We start from the raw sequence: 13,908 nt of genomic DNA, 5'->3' as shown, positions 1-13,908 counted from the left end.
TTCCCCTGGGTTCCATCCCCAGACCTGTAAAAAAAAAGAAAAGAAAAGAAAAGAAAAATAAAGAGAATGAATTTGGTTAGCCACCTTTACTTTGCTAAAGTATGGTTTGCCAGTAACGCCATTGTTTTAAGCCATGAATTTTATAGTAATTTGTTACAGCAATAATTAGAAACTAATATAGAAATTAAAATGAATTATTTCAGAAAAAAGTTACATTTCTCTTCTAGCCCTGAGAAAATAACTGCCTCTGAGCCTGCAAATAACTGTCTGTGAAGAGTGAAAGAGTATTTCAGTGCATATGGATAGAAGATTAAGAAGGATTATTTTTTTTACTGTTTCACTAACATTAATGTTCACTATGTATATCACTTTCTAGATTTGCTTGAATAGAGATAGAAAATGGTAAGAAAATAAGGAGTTAAAACAAATGGCTTTTACCCATTTGTAATCTCAGTACTTGGGAGGCTGAGACAGAGGATTGCAGATTTACCACCAGCCTGAGCTACTTAGTAAGGCCTGCCACACTTAGTGAGGCCCTGTTTCAAAATTAAGAATTAAAAATAGAACCGGGGATGTAGCTTGGAGGTAAAATGCTCCTGGGTTCAATCCCCAGTTGTACAATCAATCAGTTAATTAATCAGTCAACAAATAGCCTTTGAATAAAAGCCTAATCAATAGGAAGATGAGAGTGGAAGCTAAGATATTTCAGGTCCTTCACTTTTTTGCATCTTCTTAACTTCTTTCTCTTCTCTTTATCTTTCAGTGAAGTCTAGGTTGGAATATGAGATTTTCTCCAAAGGTGGATGATTTGTTCCTTTTAGCTTTTTTGTTAAAAAGTTATACTTCAGTTGCCCAAAAGAAGTAATAGCTACTAGGAATAAAACATTTTCCAATAACTTACCTTGCTTGTTAAGTAATTGGACTTGGTGGAACCTCTTTTGCTGTGTCCAAGATCTAATGTGAAGGAGATTTTTAAATTGCAGAGGACTGTCCTTGGAAGAATCTGATCATACGTTGGATTCATTTTTAAAGCAGTGCCTCTCACTGTCAGTTTGTTAATCCCAAGTATTTACTTTCATGAGTATATTACATTTTTCATCACTATATTTTCATCACAAGAACAACTTAGATGAGGAGGGGTTTATTTGGCTCATGCTTTCAGAGGTTCAGTCTATGGTTGGCTAGTTTCCAAGGCAGAAACATGGTGGCAAGAAGGAATGGGAGACAACTACTCATCTCATGGTGACCAAGAAGCAAAGAGAAGAGGTAGGAACCCAGGACAGATAGTCTTCAAGGCCATGTCCCCAGTAACCTACCTCCTCTAGCCATACCCCATCTCTGAACCTTGCTGCATTACCAGTACATGAGTTTTCAGGGAGATATTCTACATCCAGACCATAATGAACAAGTTGTTCTTCTGTTACACACTCAATATTTGCATTAAACTAGAATACTTACAGGTAGGCAACCTAGACTCTGAATATATCATGTTTCTGAAATACATTGTGAATAAAAGCTGCTTACTTGTTATAGTAAATTAAGGATATTCAGAGCTGAACTAAGTATAGTATACTCAGTAGTATAGAACTAAGTATAGTATACTAAGTATAGTATACTCAGTAGTCCAAGGCCAAGATCAATAGTCAGGTTGATGGAAATATTCCATGATATAAACCAATGGTTTTCAGAGTGTGGTCCCAGATCAGTAACATTAACATCAATTGAGAACTTGTTAGAAATACAAATTATCTGACTCTGCTCCAGACAGAATTGGAAACCTTGGAGTAAGCCAGTGTTTCATGTTAAATAAGACCTCTAGGTCTTTGGTTTAGAACTCTACCGATAGTGATACATGCTAAAGTTTGAGACTCATTGATAGAGATTAGTTTTGCCCTCCCTGATAAAATAAGCTTACACTAATATGTTGGGAAAACTCACTCTATTGACCTGTCAGCAATAATTTGCAACCACATTTTTCTGCCTGAGTTCTGTCAAACTATAATCACTTAAAGAGTTTAATTTAAAAATCACTGAAATTAAATATTTTGTATTTAAATAATTGCTTTTGGTTAAAAGTATATTTTATTTAAAATGGTTGGTTTTATGTTCTATAAAGGTATTTATAAAAACTGTAATAAATTCTAGCAGTATCATCCTATTGGGTAAAAGGTGAAATCAAATCTCACTCTTTATAATGGGCAATCAACGTATTATATTTAAGGTGGCTGAATGGATTTCTTGGCTCAGTACTCAAAAGTAAATATTTTTAGACATTAACATTGAATGCTTTTGCCTGTTCTCAAAGTTGATTTAATGTAACCATTATTTGAAACTCCTGAAATCACCAAAGATCTTGCAAATGTTTACATGTAGCAACACTGTGTTTTTTTCATCCTTGTATGGATTTGCTGAAATGTAGGTTGTTTGAAAATGGATGTTGTTTTGTGGCACATGTCTGTTTAAGTATGCAAATTCTATCAGTTAATTTTTAAGAAAAGACAAAACAAGATGGCATGGTGGCACACACTTGTAATCCCAGCATTGGGGAGGCTGAGGTAGGAGGCATTTAGTTTGAGGACAGCCTCAGCTACCTAGTGAGGCCCTTTGCAACTCAGTGAGACCCTGTTTCAAAATAAAGACTATAAATAGGGCTGAGGGTGTATCTCAGAGGTAGAATGCCCCTGGGTTCCATCCCTGATACCGTAAAAAAAAAAAAAAAAAAGACAAAACAAGAGATTTGATTTAGTAAACATTTGTCATTGATTTCTGAAAGACCGAAAGAAAAATGTGTGGTATTGCGTTTTTATTTCAGAAGTGATATTATGTTTCTTTTTAGGTAACCAACAGGAAAAGTAGTCTTAGATCTTCATCTATGGAACTGGATGGTTCCTATTTGAGTGTAGCCAAACCACAAACCTACTATCAAACCAAGCAAAGGCCTAAGTCTGCAAACCAAGAGTCAGCTTCACAATCCCTTGTGGAGTTTAGGAATAATTTTTTTAAGCCAGTAATCCTTCATCATGCCAAAGGTGCTCTAGACACTGTATCATCAGAGACCAGAACATGTAATTATGAGTCTCCAGGCAGAAAACCAATGGATGGAGTGCCAGCAGAGAAACTTTTGCCAGAAGAACTCAAGATGAAGGAATGTCCACACCTTGTTCCATCCAGTCAGTACTGTAGTCAGAGACCTCAAGATGGAGGTCATACTGATGAGAGCCACCCTACAAGCATGGCACCTCAATATTCTAAGACACATCCAGAATCCTGCAGCTATTGTGGACTTTCTTGGGCATCTCTCATGCATGGTAGACAGGTACTGCAACCCACTGAAACTGACGTCAAAAAGCAACTCTCAGAAGAAAGAAGGCAACAGTTGATGCTTCAGAAAATGGAACTGGAGATTGAAAAGGAGCGCCTTCAGCATTTGCTTGCTCAGCAGGAAACAAAGCTTCTCCTGAAACAACAGCAGCTTCACCAATCCAGACTGGATTACAGCTGGTGAGTCTTGTCTGTTCTTTTAGCAATGTTTTAGCAAAGTTTGGAAAACACATATAAAATGGATGGTGTGTTACTATAGCAGAAGTGGAACAGAGGTTCTAGATTTTCACTTGTTCAAGATGCATACCAACTGTGACTAAGTCAATTTCTGTCTTCTATTGAAGACCTAAAATATAACTTAATCTTCCAAAATGATAGAATATCTGTTTCTGCACAGTCTTTTGTAACTTTAGGTGGATTTCAAAGATAATGTCTTTAAGTGATATTAGCACTACACAAAGTTCTTTGCTGTTTGGTAATTGTAGAGAATAGTAATCATTAAGTAAAAACTTGCTATTTCAAGTTATGAAATCAGATCATAAAAATTAAGAATGGTGTCATTATTCTATGCTTATGTCTACTTATTATATTAAATATAAAAAATAATGAAAACTTTCTAAGTTTAACCCTTTCTGATTACAAAGCAGAGCCTGTTTACTAACCAATTCTTATAAATTTACCTACATTTAAACTGTTTTTCCCTTAATAATTCTTCCCTAAGAATAGTTTCAAAGATAAACTAATCTTTTGATATTATATAGTGTTCAGATTTAGTTTTTAATGACTCAAAGTATGCTTCTTAATTTGTTCAAGGAAAATTAATAATAACTCAAATACAATTGTATTTAAAATAATAAGATGTGGCATTTCATAGGAAAGTGCTTATCATATCCCTGCCATTTCTTTCCTGGCCAAACTTATCACTATTTCTTGGATACACATTCTTATTAAATACATATGTCCCATAAAGGCACAGTAACAGTGTTATTTTTTAAGAGTTAATTTTCCTTCACTTATAGATTCTGCTTAATATTTCTAAAATTCTAATTGCTTTGGGCCAGATGTGGTGACACATGCCTGTAATCCCAGTACTTGGGAGGCAGAGACAGGAGGATCATAGGTTCAAGGACATCCTCAGCAAGTAGTAAGACTCTCAGCAATCTGTCAATACCCTGTTTCAAAATAAAAAATATAATAGGGCTGTGGGTGTAACTTGGAGGTAGAATGTCCATGTGTTCAGTCCCCAGTACCATAAAATAATAATAGTTACTTTGAAAGTTCTATATTAGTGCTACTTCCCTCATTTTTCTGGGAACCAGAAGTGCCCTTTCTCTTTCTGCGCCCTCTTGATCAGAAAATGTGTGTGGATATTGTTGAAACTGTAATGCTTTTACAATAAGTGAAAATGAAGGCTCTTACAAGATTGTCACCAAAGGCTGGGCATTTGTTTCATTATTATGACCGTGATCTCTAATCTTCTACTTAATATGGGCTCCGCTGAGAACTTCATTCAAGAAACATTGATTGAATGTCCATGATATGTGAGGTATGGTTTTAGGTGTCTGGGATAAGAGATAAATCAAATACGATCTTTACTTTGAAGAGGGCAACAACTAGCAGGGAAGAATGAACAATATTAGAACAGGCATCATGCTCATTTGTATGGCATCGTATATTCAAATAATCCTGCATAATGATAGTAAAGGGTATATTATTTTATTTAGCACCCTACCTTATAAAAGAGGTAGAAAACATCTTTGAGTAAGGTGTATGTTTGTGTATGTGTGTGTATTGCAAAAAACATATTCATAGACATTTTAAAAACTATTTTGTAATAATTATGGATTTGCAGGAAGTTGCAAGAAATGCTACAGAGAGATTCCATGTATTTTTTACCCAGATTTCCATAATGGTTAGATTTTATGTAACTATAATGTAATATCAAAACAAGTAAATTGGCACTGGTACAATGTGTGTGGATAGCTGTTTGCCATTTTATCCCATGTAGATCTGTAAAACCACTACTGTGAAGTACAGAACTATTTTGTCACCACAAAATTCTACCTGTTATAGTCCTATCCACTCCCTTCTGTCCTCATCGTCCCGAACCCATAAAGATTTCTAGTCTTTGGCCATTTTTATAATTTTTGTCATTTTTAGAATAGTATAAATGAAATTACACTTTTCTGGAAAAGTTTGTATAGAATTGATATTAATCTTTAAATGTTTGGTAGAATTCTCCAGTGAAACCATCTGGCCTAGAGATTTCTTTAGGGAGAGCTTTTTGTTTTGTTTTTATACTTTTATCAGAACATTGTAATTATACATCATAGTGATATTCAAAGTGATACATTCATATAGGAACACCATTTGGAGGAGTTTTAAATTGCAGGTTCAGCCGGGCGTGGTGGCGCATGCTTGTAATCCCCGCGCTTGGGAGGCAGAGACAGGAGGATCGCGCAGGTTCAAAGCCAGCCACGTGCGCTGGCTTAGGAGACCCTGTTTCCAAATATAAAATGTAAAAAGAGGTCTGGGAGTGTAGCCCAGAGGCAGAAGGGCTTCCAGGAACCCCAGTACCACCAAAAAAAAAAAAAAAATTGCAGGTTCAATTTCCTTAACACAGGACTATTCAAATTATTCATTTTATATTGAGTGAATTGTGGTAGTGTATACTTCTTGAAGAATTGATCCATATTACCTGTCATTGAATTTATATGTACAGGCTTAGAGTTTGGGGTTTGTTTTTTGTTGTTGTTGTTTGTTTCCTCTTAGTAATATTGGAGATTGAACCCAGAAGCATTCTACCTTTGAGCTATACCCCTAGCTTTATATTATTTTTTATTTTAAAAAAGGTTCTCAGTAAGTTACTATGTGCTGGCCTCCAACCTGCACTCCTATCTCAGCCTCCCACATTCTGAGATGACAAGCATGCTCCATCATGCCCATCTTGTGTAGGATTGGTCTTAGTGCTGTTTTGTTAACTTTTTGATGTCTAAAGGCTTTGTAGTTATATCCTTCATTCTATCCATGATATTGGTAAGTTTTGCCTTGTTTGTATTTTGCTTTATCAGTTTTGCTATAGGTTTAATTTTAATTATCTTTTTAAAGAACCAGCATTTGGTTTCATTATCTTCTTTATTGTTCTGTTTCAATTTCATTGATTTCTGTTCTTTATTATTGCCTTCCTTTTGCTTGTTTTGGATTTATCTTGCTTTTCTTTTGTCTAATTTATTGAGGCAAGAACTTAGTTTACTAATTTCAAACTTTTCCTCTTTTCTACTGAAAGCATTTAGTGCTCTAAATTTCCTTTGATGTTATCTTTTCATCTTCATTCAATTCAGTATATTTAATTTTTTATTAATAACTTTATTTTTTATTGGTGCACTGTATTCATACATGATAATGGTATAAAAAAAACCTTTGTAGACATACATGCACACATTGCCCAGTTAGCCCCTACCCGATCCCCACCCCGTACCCTCCCCATCTCTCCTTCCCATGCTTGGCTTAGTGTTTGACATCTAGTATTATAGCAATTTATCTAAAATTAACAATGATAATCTCACAAAACAGTTTCATTTGTCTGATACCAAGCTTTTGATAACTTAAAGATAACATTTCAATATTTCTTTTTGCTTTCTTTCTTACCAGAGAATATTTTTTTTCTTTTTTTTTTTTTTTAGGTGAAACTATCACACATTTTTTTATTTATTTTTCAGAGAAAATATGTCCTAATATGTAATATGGACTCTAGATACACAAAACGATCTTGAAAAAGAACAAAGCTAGAAGATGTATATTTTCTGATTTCAAATGTTATAAAGCTACAATAATTGAAACAGTGTAGTACTGTTACAAAGGCAGATATATAAACCATTGGAGTTAAATAAAAGCCTAGAGATAAATTCTTCCATATATTGTCAAGTTATTTTTGACAAGGTTACCACAGATATTTGGTGGAGGAAATAATAATCTTTTAACCAAATATTGTTGAAAAATAATAATTACATGAAGAAGAATAAAATTGGACCCTTACCTAACACCATATACAAATATTAACTCAAAATATATAAAAGACCTAAATATAAATCTTAAGACTATAAACTTTTAGAAGAAAATCTGGGTCATAAAACCTCATGACATTGAAATTGGCAGTGTTTTCTTGGATATGATTTCAATGGTACAGACAACAGAAGGGTACACAAACTCCCTACAAAATAAAAAAAATATTGTATATCCAGAGACAATGTAGACAGAGTTAAAAGTTACTGATAGAGTGGGATAAAATATTTCCAAATACTATACCGTAAGGTATATTAATATTCCAACTAGAAATCCTAAAAATTAGCAACAACAAAAGCAAACAATACAATTTAGAAATAGGTATAAGACTAACATAAATAATGAATCTCCAAAGATAGCCAATCTTAGTTGTCTGTTGGATGGAAACTCTTGTTTTTCTGGTTCTGGTATGTGTTACCTATTTCTTCTTTGTAGTTAATCTCTTTGAGTATTTTCTCTAGCACTGGTTTTGAAGACATAAATTCCTTCAATTTCTGTTTGACGTGGAAGCTTCTTATTTTCCCATCTAATTTGATAGAAAGTTTTGCTGGGTAGGAAATTTTTGGCTGGAAGTTGTTTTCTTTCAGAGTTTGGAATATGTTACTCCAAGCTCTTGTGGCTCTCATGACTTGGTTTGGGAAGTCTGGAGTGATTCTAATTGGTTTGCCTCTGAATGTCACTTGGGCCTTTGTTTTTGTTGCCTTTAAGATTCTCTGCTTGGCTTCCACATTGGTCATTTTGACAATTATGTGGCGTGGGGATCCTCTTCTCTGATCCTGTCTAAAGGGAGTTCTATAAGTTTTCTGGACCTGTGTATCAACCTCTTGCTCTATGTTTGGAAAATTTTCTGCTATTACTTCCTTGAAGAGATTGTTGATCCCTTTGGTTTCACCTTCTTTTCCCTCCTCTAATCCGATTATTCTTAGGTTAGCTCTCTTAAAATGGGCCCATATTTCTTCAATGTCAGATTCCTGCTGCCGGATATTTTTTTCTAAATTTGAATCTATGCTTTCATTTTTGTAGTGATCATCTTCTAGGAGCGAGATTCTATTCTCCATGTGGTCTAATCGGCTGTTTGTGCTTTGAATTGAGGCCTTAACTTCATTGATTACATCCTTTATCTCTTTTTGGCTCTCTCTGAATTCTTTTCGAAACACCTCTATTATTTCTGCAGTTATTTTCCTGATTTGATCTTCTAGAAATCTCTAAATTTCTGTTTTATCAGGTTCTGATGTTGTGGGGTTGTGGGCATTCACTGCTCCATTGTTATTTCTCTTTCCCATGATTTCGGAAGTTTGTGCCTTCTCTGGGTTCTTCTCTTGGGTCACTACGACTTCACTTAAGTTGCTCTGGATCTCGAGTCTGTGGTATCTCACACTCCACTACTCCTTTACTGGGTTGTATCGCAAAGTCTCAGACCCAGGGAGTCAGTCGAGGCTGCTTTAGACCATGGGGGGTGCCAGGTTGGGCGTTCTCCTCAATGGAGTTGTGAATATAGTGTGATATCTCTGCCACCACCACTCCCCCACTGGGTCAAGTCCTTGGGAGTCAGTACTGGGATTTCTCCTCTAGGGGCCGCAATTTGACTCACTGTTGTTGAGTGCACCGATGGAGCTGGAGTGGACTTGGTGAATTCGCTGCTGCTGCCGCCGGTGGCAATATGGCACAGTTGCCACGCCCTCGGCCGTGAGGCTGGTGTATTTCTTCTCTGTTTTTGAGCTCCACTCTTAGTCCCTGCATGGTGTGCTGAGCCCAGCCCCTGGAAGCTTTATACACTCCCTGCACCGAAAAATCTGTTGAATCCCACCCGGCTTATCTGCAGTGGTTCACCTCGGCTTGCTGTCTGCCGCTCCTCTCTGGAGCCTGGTGGGCTGTTGAGTTCGTTGTTCTGGAGCCGTCCAGTGAGCTCGCCGCTGCTGCTGGCAGTAAGGCACTGCTGCTGTGTCCTCGGCCGTGAGGCCGGCGTATCTCCTCTCTGGCTCTGAGCTCCGTTCTGAATCCCCCTCCTCTCTGAAGCCTGGTGCTGGAAGGAAAGATGGTGTTCGTGCGGCTCTGAGCTGCGGCTCTGGCTGCATCACTGCAGTCTGGTTTCTTTCTGGTGTCTCATTTTCTCAGCCCTCTTTTTCTCTGTCCCTTGTATTTACCTTTTTTGTTTCTCTGCTGATGATGTTTTCTGGCTATGAAAGGTGCTGATTTTGTGGTAATAGAGATTAGTTGTTAGCAGGGCTTTTAGTCCCCGCTTTTCTCCGTCACCATCTTTCTATTAATTCAGTATATTTAATTTTATATAATTATACCTCTTTCATTTGTTACTTTATGCATTTAAAATTGCTTTTTTTGTGAATAGACCATTTTATCATATGTATTGTCCTTTTCCTTCCATATTTTCTTTTCTCTAAAGTTTTCTTTATCTTATATTAATATAGCCATCTCTACTTTAATTTGATCAGTGATTGCAAAGTTTATGTTCTTCCATCCTTTTACTACACCTTACATGTTAAAATTTTGAAATGAGTTCCTTAGCATTTCTTTGAATCATGTTTTTTTTAATCCATTTTGCCAGGAGTTTTCTTTGTTTGGTTGGTGGGTTTTTTTGGTACTGGGGATTGAACCCAGGGACATGCTACAACCCCAACCCAATTTTTTATTTTTTATTTTGAAACAAGTTCTCACTAAGTTGCAGAGGGCCTTGCTAAGTAGCTGAGGCTTGCCACGAAACTGGATTCCTACTTTCTCAGCCTCCCAAGTACTGGGATTACACACGTGAGCCACGACACCCTGCATGATACATACTTTTAATGTAATTTTTATATTTTAGGGATTGATTAAATATTATATTTATTTTTTGTTTGCTGTTTATTCTTTTTATATTTGTATTTTCTTTTACATATCTTCCTATGACTTACTTGAACACTTTTTAAATTTTATTTTAATTATTCTATAGCATGTTTAAGTATTTGTCTATGAATATATTCCTTGTGTTGGTCACTATATATTATATGTACAAAGCATCAAAGTATGTTGGTGCTTGACTTTACAGTTCAATTTATTTTTTTAATTTTTATTAGTGCATTATATTCATACATCATATTGGGGTAAAAAACTTGTGTGTACATACATCTACACATTACTGATTTGACTCCTACCCAATTCCCACCCCATTTCCTCCCCATCCCTCCTTCCCTTGCTTGGCTTAGTTGTTGACTTTGATAAGTACATTGTGTGCTTTAGAGATTTTCCTCTTCCCCCCTCCTTTTTCCTCCTTTAGGTTGTCTTGTTTGCTCCTCTATAGGATTTCCTTTTTCATCTAGAGTTCCTCCTATGACCCATTTCTCCCTAGCTCTGACATATTAGGGAAAGCATCTGATTTCTTATTTTTTGTGATTGACTAATCTCACTTAGAATAATGTCCTCCAGTTCCATCCATTTTCCTGAAAATTATGTAATTGAGTTTTTTTAATGGTTGAGTAAAATTCTATTTTGTACACATCCCACAGTTTTATAATCCATTCATCTCTTGATAGACATCTTGGCTGGTTCCAGAGTTTGGCTATGGTGAATTGTGCAGCTATGAACATAGATACACATGCATTAGTTTGGTAGTTTGGTTTCCTTTCTTTTGGATAGATACCCAGAAGTGGTATTACTGGATCAAATGGTAGATTTGTTCCCATACTTCTGATGATTCTCCATACTGTTTTCCAAAGTGGTTGCACTAATTTGCAGGCCCACCAGAAATGTTTTAGAGTTCCCACTTCTCCACATCCTCGCCAGCATCTATTGTTTGTGTTTTGAATGATTGCCATTCTAGTTGGAGTTCAGTGAAATCTCAGGATAATTTTGATTTGCATCTCTCTGATTGCCAGTGATGTTGAGCATTTTTTCATGCATTTATTGGCCATTTAAATTTCTTCTTTCATGAAGTGTCTATTTAGTTCACTTGCCCATTTTGTTATTGGTTGCTTTTTTTTTTTAGTGTTGAGTTTCTTGGGTTCTCTATATATTCTAGATATTAGTCCTCTACTGGAGGTATAGGTGGCAAAAATCTTCTCCCATTCTGTTGGCTCTTGATTGAGGTTCTTATCAGTTTCCTTTGCTGAACAGAAGCTCTTCAGTTTCATGAAATCCCATGTATTTGTTCGCCTTTTAATTTATTGTGTCTTTGGGGTCTTGTTGAGAAAGTGTTTATCTGTGCCCATGTGTTGCAGTGTTGGACCTATGCCCGCTTCAAGGGGCTTCAAGATCTCTGGTTTGATTTCGAAGTCTTTGATCCATTTTGAATTGACTTTTGTACAGGGTGAGAAAGTGGGATTAATTTCCAATTTTCTGCATATGATTAACTAGTTTTGCAACAACATTTGTTGAACAGTCTATCTTTTTTCCAGTGTATGTTTTTGGCCCCTTTGTCAAAAATCACTTGGCTGGGCCAGCATCGGAGCCTGCCGTGAGGCAAGTCCGGTACTGGGGCCTCCAAGGGCAGGATAATAGCCTGCCGAGGGGTTAGGCCGGTGCTGGGGTCAGCAAGGCCGGCATCGGAGCCTGCATCGGAGCCTGCCATGAGGCATGGCTGGTGCTGGGGCCTCCGAGGCCGGGATCGGAGTCTGCCTTGAGGCAAGGCTAGTACTGGGGCCTCCGAGGCCAGGATAAGAGCCTGCCGAGGGGTTAGGCCGGTGCTGGGGCCAGCAAGGCCGGCATCAGAGCCTGCCATGAGGCAAGGCCAGTGATGGGGCCTCCAAGGCCGGGATCGGAGCCTGCCGAGGGGTTAGGCTGGTGCTGGGGCCGGCGAGGCCGGCATCGGAGCCTGCCATGAGGCAAGGCCGGTACTGGGGCCTCTGAGGCTGGTATCAGAGCCTGCCGAGGGGTTAGGCCGGTACTGGGGCCAGTGAGGCCGGCATCGGAGCCTGCCATGAGGCAAGGCCAGTGCTGGGGCCTCCGAGGCCGAGATAAGAGCCTGCTGAGGGGTTAGGCCAGTGCTGGGGCCAGCGAGGCCGGCATCGGAGCCTACCGTGAGGCAAGGCCAGTTCTGGGGCCTCTGAGGCCCGGATAAGAGCCTGCCGAGGGGTTAGGCCGGTGCTGGGGCCAGCAAGGCCGGCACCAGAGCCTGCCATGAGGCAGGGCCGGTACTGGGGCCTCTGAGGCCGGGATTGGAGCCTGCCGAGGGGTTAGACCGGAACTGGGGCCAGTGAGGCCGGCATCGGTGCCTGCCGTGAGGCAAGGTCGGTGCTGGGGCCTCCGAGGCCAGGATTGGAGCCTGCCTTGAGGCAAGGCCGGTACTGGGGCCTCCGAGGCCAGGATAAGAGCCTGCCGAGGGGTTAAGCCGGTTCTAGGGCCAGCGAGGCCGGCATTGGAGCCTGCCGTGAGGCAAGGCTGGTGCTGGGGGCTCCGAGGCCGGGATCGGAGTCAGCCTTGAGGCAAGGCCGGTACTGGGGCCTCCGAGGCCAGGATAAGAGCCTGCCGAGGGGTTAGGCCGGTGCTGGGGCCAGCAAGGCCGGCATCAGAGCCTGCCATGAGGCAAGGCCAGTGCTGGGGCCTCCAAGGCCGGGATCGGAGCCTGCTGAAGGGTTAGGCTGGTGCTGGGGCTGGCATCGGAGCCTGCCATGAGGCAAGGCCAGTACTGGGGCCTCTGAGGCTGGGATAAGAGCCTGCCGAGGGGTTAGGCCGGTGCTGGGGCCAACAAGGCCAGCATCGGAGCCTGCTATAAGGCAAGGCCGGTACTGGGGTCTCTGAGGCCAGGATAAGAGCCTGCCGAGGGGTTAGGCTGGTGCTGGGGCCTCCGACGCCAGGATCAGAGCCTGCCGAGGGGCTAGGCCGGTGCTGGGGCCAGTGAGGCCTGTACCGAAGCCTGCCATGAGGAAAGGCCGGTACTGGGGCCTCCGAGGCCGGGATTGGAGCTTGCCGAGGGGTTAGGTCGGAGCTGGGGCCAGTGAGGCTGGCATCAGAGCCTGCCGTGAGGCAAGGCCGGTGCTGAGGCCTCCGAGGCTGGGATCGGAGCCTACCTTGAGGCAAGGCCGGTACTGGGCCTCCGAGGCCAGGATAAGAGCCTGCCAAGGGGTTAGGCCGGTGCTGGGGCCAGCGAGGCCGGTATCAGAGCCTGCCGTGAGGGAAGGCTGGTACTGGGACCTCCGAGGCCGGGATAAGAGCCTGCTGAGGGGTTAGGCCAGTGCTGGGGCCAGCAAGGCCGGCATTGGAGCCTACTGTGAGGCACGGCCGGTACTAGGGCCTCCGAGGACAGGATAACAGCCTGCCGAAGGGTTAGACCGGTGCTGGGGCCAGCAAGGCCAGCATCGGAGCCTGCCATGAGGCAAGGCCAGCATTGGAGCCTGCCGTGAGGCATGGCCAGTGCTGGGGCCTCCTAGGCCGGGAGCGGAACTGCCGAGGGGTTAGGCCGGTGCTGAGGCCAACTAGGCCGGCATCGGAGCCTGCCGTGAGGCATGGCCAGTGCTGGGGCCTCCTCGGCCGGGAGCAGAACCTGCCGAGGGGTTAGGCCGGTGCTGGGGCCAACTAGGCCAGCATCAGAGCCTGCCG

The 13,908-nt window shown here is 40.9% G+C and overlaps 1 protein-coding gene across 3 annotated transcripts in view; it reads left to right on the top strand.

The window, feature by feature from the left end:
• Positions 1 to 13,908, top strand: part of KIAA1328 — a gene marked incomplete at both ends in the record, with an annotated part of 310,165 nt that overhangs the window by 169,073 nt on the left and 127,184 nt on the right. For all 3 annotated transcript variants that reach the window (XM_080714414.1, XM_080714413.1, XM_080714412.1), the window contains one exon: positions 2,837 to 3,501. In XM_080714414.1, coding sequence (XP_080570540.1) covers positions 2,837 to 3,501 — 665 coding nt within the window. The remainder of the gene's footprint in view (positions 1 to 2,836; positions 3,502 to 13,908) is intronic.

Source organism: Muscardinus avellanarius, assembly GCF_963383645.1.
Source record: "Muscardinus avellanarius genome assembly, chromosome: 17".
In the NCBI taxonomy this organism is placed as follows: Eukaryota; Metazoa; Chordata; class Mammalia; order Rodentia; family Gliridae; genus Muscardinus; species Muscardinus avellanarius.
The sequence above is the reverse complement of the archived record's forward strand: the minus strand, read 5'-3'. Positions and strand labels throughout refer to the sequence as shown.